Raw genomic sequence first — 8,840 nt, 5'->3', positions numbered from 1 at the left:
TCTGAATTTGAATTTGAATTTTTGACACGTTTCCAGCTGTTAGTATCATGGTTGCTAGGCAACCTGGGAAGCGCGGGGGAGAGCCCATGTGTTTGCAACAAACTTGCCGTTTATTTTGCAAATTGAGCTCAACACTGCCGCTAGCGTCCTGGATTTGAAGTTTGCACATGTTTTGGATTTTGCATGTGTTTTGGATTTTGTACGTGTTTTGGAGTTTGTGTGTGCTATTTGGAATTTGTAAGTGTTTTGGAGTTTGTACATGTTTTGTCTCTAGGGGCCACCGTAGGGAGACAGCTTATTTATTAGGATGTTTTACTTTCTGCACAGATGTTTCACTTTAAAAACTTTCCAGCGGCTCACAAAATACTCCCCACCCCCCTTACTGAATGTGAAACATCTGTAGGAAGATCAGCTTAACACTGAGGAGGAGAGATAATTTGGAAGCTACAGAGCAGCGAGTGTGACATGACTGATGACATGTTGTTGTACTGATGGAATTAATGTTGTGGAAATGCACTTTACATTGTATTTAGACTGTAAGTTCCTGCAGTAAATGTAACTCAAGCTAATCCTTAATGTTTATAATCAGTCTTTATGAGGAATAATGTTTTAAAGACAAACCTGACAGTAGCTGTAATACTGGCTTGTATGAGGATTTGCATCAATTTTGCCACTTTTATACAATGAACACATTACTGGTGTAGAATTAGTATAAAACCTGGAATTTGGAGACAGATGAGGTCAAATCTGAGAGAACTTTGTAATCTGAGTGTGTCTAAATGACTGATGACTAAATAAACCACTTATGATGAACCCGCTGATGTCTTTGGTTCATATATTAGCCAGAAGTCCTGCGTAAACACTGGGAATATACACTCCTTATTAGGTACACCTTGATATTGTAGTTTGGACACCCCTTTACCTTCCAAACTGCTTTAATTCTTTGCGGCACAAATGAGCTTTGTGACATTTTGCGTTATCCTGCTGGAAGCAGCCATCAGAAGATGGTACATTGTACTTATAAAGGGATGGTCATGATAAACAACAATACTCAGGTGGCCTGTGGCGTTTACATAATGATCAGTACATACTGAGGGGCTCTAAGTGTGGCAAGAAAATATCCACAACACTATTCCACCACTACTATCACCACCATCAGTCTGAACCATTGATCAGAGACAGGTCGGATCCATATTTTCACGTTGTTTACACTCAATTCTGACCGTTTCATCCAGACACCACAACAGAATCCAGACTAATCAGACAAGTCAATGTTTTTCTAACATCCATCCATCCATCCATCCATCCATTCGCTTCCGCTTATCCTTTTCAGGGTCGCGGGGGACGCTGGAGCCTATCCCAGCTGTCTAACATTCTGTGCAAATTGTAGCCTCAGATTCTTCTTATTATTTGAGAGGAGTGACACCCTGTCTTCTGCTGCTGGCATTAACAAGGTATTTTCACCCAGAGAACTGCCACTCTCTGGATATTTTCTCTTTTTCAAACCATTCTCTGCAGACCCTAGAGATGGTTGTGCATTTAAATCCCAGCAGATCAGAACTTTCTAAAATACTCAGACCAGCCTGTCTGACAACACAAAAACCATGCCACATTCAAATTCACTTTATGACCTTTCTTCACCATTCTGATGCTTGGTTTGGATTTCAGCAGGTCATCTTGATTATGTCTACATGCCTAAATGCACTGGATTGCTGACACGTAGCTGGCTGATTTAGATATTTGCATTAACATGTAGTTTGTTGGGTGTAATAAAGCGGCTGATGAATGCAAATGGGTTTTTTTCATAAGAGCAAAACATATGTCTTCCTTCATTAGAATAAAACTTATAAAATTAAATGAGAGTGAGAAGTGCTGATCTAGTTCACAGCTGTGGGATTAAGTGACAGATGCCCTGTTTTTCTTCAGGCTGACACACACTCACACTGACTGGAAAACACACTGACGTGTACCACATTTAGATCGGTTTATTAGGACAAAGCTGTCTCCTTATTCAGTGGGGGAAAAAACGCCTTCCACCAGTGATGAGTTAGGAAGCAGTCAGTGTCATTCTACGGTGTATTAACTGCAAATTGATCAATAACAAACGGACACTTTGATAGAAAATGTTAAGCTGAACCAACTCTGCAGTGTTTTGATCAAATTGCCACCATCATCTGTTTTCACCTAAACAGGGGGTGATACAGAAGTCCCACCTGCACTTGCAAGTACAGGCGTAGCATTAGCAGTAAACAGGATGTACCACGCTGTGTGGGCCTGTGGACCCCGTTTCGGCTTTTCTTAGTTTAGTTGACCTTAGAATGAAGACGGGGAAACGGGAGGCTATAAATTTAATCTGTAGCAACATCTGTAGTGAAAATAATTTTCGATTTTGGAGGAAGAGCATGCTGCTATTTTTGTTAAACAGGTGCTAGAAACTGTAGCCTTGACTTCCTGGAAATTTAACAGAAGAGAGAGGAAGTCATGCTCCTGTTTTTTCACATAGAGATAGATGTTCTCTTTTCAGTTATATAAATATATTCGTTATGGATCTCATGTGGGTTTTGTTTTTGTTTTTTTCAACTTTAGGGAGATATGTCAGCTGTTTCCTGTGCTGACTGTCAGACATAAGTGGCATTAATCTTATCACATAAGAGACAAAACAGAAAAGGTGAGAGCAGTTTATAAAACCCAAAACTGAGAAGTTGCCTCAAGCAAGGGAGTTGCAAGGAAGTTCAAGTATCTTGGGATATTATTCTCAGGTGACGGAAAGGTAAGAGGTTCAGACTTCCAGAAGAATCTTAAGTACAGCGGCTGCTCCATGTCAGAAGGTACTGGCTAAGGTGGGTATGGCATCTCAATAGGATGCCTCCTGGGCACTGGGGTGAAAACCCGGGGTAGTCCTAAAACCTTCTGGAGAGATTATATTTTGCGTCTGGCCGGGGAGCACCCCAGGATCCACAGGAGAAACTGTGGCTGGAGAAAAATATGTCTGGAATACTGTCACCTGATGGATGGATGGATGGATGGATGGATGGATGGATGGATGGATGGATGGATGGATGGATGGATGGATGGATGGATGGATGTTTTCCATATGTCAGTTCCCAGACAGTTACAGACCAATGTTAAAAGTAGTGGGGATGCTACAGAGTTAAGCATGACCATGAGACATGTTCCTTCCATCAAATTCAAAATGAGCTAATATGTTTCTTATCCAGTCTTGGATCAGTTTAAACATTAGATTAGATTTGTGTTTATGAGATTTGTAAATCATGTTATTATTTTTTTATTTACACTTTACACAGATTCACAACTTTTGAGGAATTGGGGTTGTATAACTGTGTGCTTTAACACTGTGGTTTTCCGTCACTGTAAATCAGGATCTCAAGTCTAAACCAGAAAACAGTGCAAGACAAGCTAGACTTAAGAAGTACAACATGTTTCAAAAACTAAGTAAAGGTCACCCGGGTGAGTTAGAGTATCTTCTTTAATTTGAATTTGAATTCCTTACATTAATACACACAGCTACAGTTTTGAACAACAACATGGACACTCTCTGAGACTGCTGAGTCATTATAAGAGTTTTGTTTCTCGTGTCTTTAACAATGTCCTTACTGGAGTTATTACTTTAGCAAAACCGAAAAGACTGGAGTCTCTCCTTAAGCAGACTGACTCCAAAGTCAGCAGTTACTTAAGTAGGAGGAACTGCAGATTTTAGCACTTCCTCCTTGGTTACACTGTTTTAAATGCTTCCCCTCTGACAAAGACCCACTGTACTGATTTACTAAATTACTGAACCCAAACAGGAAGTCATGAAAACTGCAGTTATCCATTACTCAGAAAAAAATGAAATGAAACATTTAAAGCTCAAGTGTGTGGACACAAAAATGAGTGAGAAGGTTAAGGTTCAAAGATGTTTAAGTGTATTAATTCAACTTTAAATTCGTGGACATTGTTTACATTTACAATGTAGGCTATTTACGGGAATGTGGTGTCCACATACTTCTGGACATTCTTGAGTGTAAATTATGGAAATGAGCTTGAGTAAAAATGAAAAAGCAGGCAGGCCTCACCCAGCAGAGAGGCCTTCGCCTGAGTGTGACCAACGCCAAAAAACGGTTTCCTACTGATGCAAAAATAAAAAGCAAACACTCAGCTGCTGCGATCCAAACAACCTGCAGGTCCACAGCCTGGCCTGGACTCACCGAAACCCCGCGTGGAACATGTACATCCTGGGTCCGCCGTTGTGTCCATATCTCGGGGTGCTGAACAGGAAGTCCTTCTTGATGGAGACATAGCTGATGAGAGACAGGATGAGCAGCGCCACGCTGAATATGACGAGCCCCAGCGCGCTCACAAACCGTACCATCCTGCCCCGATGGAGGAGGCTAGCCCTCCGGCCCAGAGGATCAGGAACCGGCCAGGACGAGGAGAAAGCGAGCACCCAGGCGCACCGCATCAGCGGCACGGCGACGGCGGGGGCGCGGAGAGGACGAGGCGCGCTTGACGCAGGTCTCAGAGCCCACGCGGGGAGGAAGCGCAGAGGCAGGGAGTCGGGGTTTCATCTGCTGCGTGCGAGCGGAAAAGTACCGGCGGCGAAACAGGAGTGCAGAAACACAGGAAGGCCGCCAGCACAGCAGAGAGGACGCTCACACGCGGACCTAAAAACGCCTTCCATAGATGCCGTGCAGGCTGTAGGGACGCGCGTTTGCTGCCAGTTTCATCAGCTGAGCGTGATGCAGAGAGAAAGCGGAAGAAAAACCCGCGTCACGCACTGAGGAGGAGGAAGAGGAGGGAGTCTTCCTGCTGGCGTGCAGGGTCAGATTACAGTTCATAACCTCGAGGCAGGAGATGAAGCGGCGGCGGAGGAGGTGGGCACTGCATCCTCGGCGTCTCTCTCTCCTCTTCTCCTTCTTTCTCTTTCTCTCTCACTGGCAGTGTAATTAATTAAGGCCAGGGTGTCGCTTTAAGGAAGCGCAGCTCGTGTATCTGGTAATCAGATAAACAGTTCCAGCAGCATCCGAGGCGGAGCTCCGTGTCCTGATGGAGGCAGAGATGCGGAGAGAGAGCGAGCAGGAGAGAGGAGGCAACTGAGGCGTCATGTGTCGCTCTGTCTATAGACGCAGATCTGCAGACACGTGACAACATTTCACTGTTTTCAGCTCGTGACAAAGCAGCCGTCAGTTTAGACTGAGTGTTAGTCTGCTGCTGCGTAGACTTTCAGTATTTGTTAAATAACAGAATATGTGCCTCATGAGTTTCTACGAGGGTGTTGCTTCTCTCCTCTGCTGCAGTGCAAAGGGTCACTTGAACTCGCTGTCCACTCAATGCGTCCTAAGTTTCTAAATGCATCACTGGGAGTTTTAATTTCCTTTTCTGACACACGGTCATATGCAGGACCGCATGATGCGTGGCTACTTTAGAAACCTTATGACATGAATCCCAAAAGGCTGATTCTCTTCATCTGGACGTTTTCAGTGGGAGAAACGTTTCGTGATAATCCAAGTGACTTCTTCAGTCTCAGCTGACTGCAGGTTTCCCCAATCTTATAAACAGTACATTTCCACAATAACTGAAACCAGCCCACTGAAGGAACAATGGGCTGTGAGGTCAGTTCCTTGATCATAAATATGCAAGTTGTCATGACCATTGATCAAAGACCATGAGTATCATTCACAGAGAGTTGAGGGATGGCTGCAATCACAGCATTATAAGATGGTGACAAATGTACCCTTAGGCCCCCTCCTTGATTCAGAGATGGTCTTTCCCTTTTCACATAAATGGGCTCCTTGACTCCGCGCTTAAACCAGCGTTCCTCCCTGTCCAGGATGTGTACATCCTCATCATTGAAAGAGTGTCCACTGGCCTGTAGGTGTGAATAGACTGCAGAGTCCTGGCCTGACGAGGTGGCTTTTCTGTGTTGTGTCATCCGCTTTGCCAGAGGTTGTTTGGTTTCCTTGATATATAAACCCTGGCAATCCTCCTGGCACTTAACAGCGTGCACTATGTTACTCTGTTTGTGTCGGGGACCCGATCCTTGGGGTGGACCAATTTTTGGCGCAGCGTGTTTTGGGGTTTAAAAGCTACAGAGACGCATAAAAACACACAGCTGCAGTTTTAGAAAAAGTGTGTCTCAGCTGTTCTGATACTCCTGACACATATGGGATCACTACAGGTTTTCGCTTAGGCAGCGGTTGTCCTTCTCTCCTGGATCGGTTGGAGCTTTCTTTAGGCACCTTCACAGCTTTGACAAATGTCCAGCTGGGATAACCACATTTAGGGCCTTCTTGATGTGATGTTCTTCTGCTTCCCTGGCCGCTGTCTCTCTGTCTGTGGGGATGGTGTTCGCTCTGTGTTGTAGCGTCCTGATGACACTCAGTTTATGCTCCAGTGGATGATTAGAGTCAAACCTTAAATACTGATCCGTATGCGTAGGTTTATGGTACACATCAGCTTTTAAATGTAATAAATGTAATAATTCAGTGGGCTAGTTTCAGGCATTGTGCAAATATACTGTTTATAAGGTTGGAGAAACCTGCAGTCAGCTGAGATTGAGGAAGCCTTTACACAAAACATTTTACATTTTGCATATTTTGAAATTCTGTTTCAGAGCACTACAGTGAGTACTATTCAAACTGTAATATGTTAGGATGTTACACTACTACTACTACTGATAATAATAATAATAGTTATCCTTAAGCTACAAAGTGCTTTCCAGAACCCAAAAGAAGGTATGACAATCAAAAATCAACCAAAACAACTAAATTACTTTGGCATCTCCAGATGTGCAAGGCATAAAAAAATAGTGCAAATGCAAACATTTAATATGCACATAAAGAACAAAGAATGTGCGCACAGATAAAAAAAAATAGTGCAAAGACTACAGAAGTACTATACTCCACTGTATTACACGTTCTATACAAGAACTATATTACCAGTTGATGTGAGAGAAGGAAGACAGGATAGAAGACCTGCTGTGGAAGAGAGACAAAGATTAATAAGTATGAGTGTGATTGTGAAACCTTTTTATTGAGGATGACTGTATGAGCTTGGTCACTTGTACTGGTATGTATCTGCACAATATTTGATCTTAATGTAGGTATTGTTATTTTAATTTAACACATTTTCAGAGGAAAATGGTCTCAAGAATGTTCAGAACAAAAAAGCTGGGGTGCAACTGAACTATTTTTTTTTAAGGTTTCAAGCTGAGTGAAGTGAGTCAGAATAATCTGCATGGTAGCCAGAGTAGGAGCTGGTCGGTGCTAGCTGTTTATATTACTGTCAGAGGGTCTTGTCATTGCTGTTGACGGAATTGAGATTAAGTCAGCACAAATGTTTCCATTCCTCCATGATGCAGAAGTCATCCAAACCGCTGTGTTGAACAAACGTGGGTTTTTAATGCAGGCAGAGTGTAATAATTAGCAAAGAAAGGTGCTCCAGAGCTTCCTTTATTGCTTCTTTTTTGCAGAAGATAGACTTCTTTGATGAAAGAAACACAGGAAACCCTCCCATAGCAACGCAACATCTGATGGTTCAAGAAAACAATCAACAGAACTGATACAAATCTTTATATTACACTGCGGTGATAAAAAATATTCTACTGAGGTGTTGTTTTTCAGTAAGAACACATTCATATAAGCTCTGTAAATCAAGATTGTGCGTTTTTTTTAACTGATTTAAAAGGTATTTACAGTTCACTAAAGAAAAAGCTGTGACTGTGTCACAAAAAAGATGAAGCAATGTGTTGACCAACAAAAGGCAAGTTTTAATCACTGTTCCAAGAAACAAGGAAGTCACAATCAAGCTGGTGAATAAATAAAAACACAGATATGCACAAAGGCAACTTGACAATGACAAAAAAGAAAAACAGGTCTAGAAAGGAAGCAAAACTCAAAGCGAGGCACGTACGATACTGTCAAAGTCAGAGAAAACAGAAAATGATCAAACACCCAATACACAGCAAAATCTCCAGTGTTAAATTAACACTGGAGAGTGTCTATATGGGTCCACACCTCTGAGTGTTAAATACAACACTGTTGAGTGTTAAATTAACACTTTTGACAGTGTTATATGTTTAAAAGTAACCTAGTCAGTTTTGAAGATTAACAAAGACTAACACTGAGCAGTGCTGATTTTCTAACACTGGAATATTTCTAACATTTTGAGTTATTTTCCAGTGTTAATTTAATTTAAAGTGTTAATTTAACACTCTCCAGTGGAGATTACTGAAATATAGTCAGTAATGTGTGTAATAGTCGAATCACTGAATAACTTTGAGGTTGTTAAAGCAGGCCTGTTGTTCTGTTAATTTAATATTTTCTTTCCGATAGATAGGTGGTGCATGATCACATTAAACGTGGTAGGTTCAGATAATGTGTTTATGTAAGGCCCAGTTTAAGCTAAATAAGGAATTTTTTTTTAACTGAATCATGCAGTTAATAGCAGATCATGCTATCTCTTTATCCACATTTCAGCGCAGCCTTATAGGATTACAGACATAGTGTAAAGACTGGTTTAAGATCACCTCCTCTAGACAGAAGTAAAGAAACAAAGATTAGGGATTCCTCCATGTCAATTATTTTCCACCGAAACAAAGAAAGATTAGATGAGGCTCCACAAAGCCATCACACAGAGAGAAAGACTGGCTGACATGGCTGCTGGCATTTCAGCAGTGACCTTTATACTGCTATTGAAGCCTGATAGGACATAAAGCAGAGAGGGAGACAGAGAGATCCAGGCAGCGTTAAAAAGGAGGTCATCCATCTGATTGGGGGAAAAAAGACCAAGTACAATTCCACTGAAATACTTTAATTAATAATTTTAAATAGTTAATTTCCTAT

At 41.9% G+C, this 8,840-nt stretch overlaps 1 protein-coding gene across 2 annotated transcripts in view; it reads right to left on the bottom strand.

Moving 5' to 3' along the window:
- The window catches only part of st8sia3 (ST8 alpha-N-acetyl-neuraminide alpha-2,8-sialyltransferase 3), an 18,072-nt gene extending 12,969 nt beyond the window's left edge, over positions 1-5,103 (bottom strand). Inside the window, exon 1 of one of the 2 annotated variants that reach the window (XM_005944379.3) lies at positions 4,206-5,103. In XM_005944379.3, the coding sequence (XP_005944441.1) occupies positions 4,206-4,459 (254 nt within the window). In that variant the 5' untranslated portion in view covers positions 4,460-5,103. The remainder of the gene's footprint in view (positions 1-4,205) is intronic. The other variant, XM_005944380.3, reaches the window with a different exon arrangement.
- Between the last annotated feature and the right edge of the window lie 3,737 nt (positions 5,104-8,840).

The sequence above is a fragment of the Haplochromis burtoni genome, unplaced genomic scaffold (assembly GCF_018398535.1).
Source record: "Haplochromis burtoni strain Fernald_Lab_line unplaced genomic scaffold, NCSU_Asbu1 Contig_382, whole genome shotgun sequence".
Taxonomy (NCBI): Eukaryota; Metazoa; Chordata; class Actinopteri; order Cichliformes; family Cichlidae; genus Haplochromis; species Haplochromis burtoni.
The sequence above is the reverse complement of the archived record's forward strand: the minus strand, read 5'-3'. Positions and strand labels throughout refer to the sequence as shown.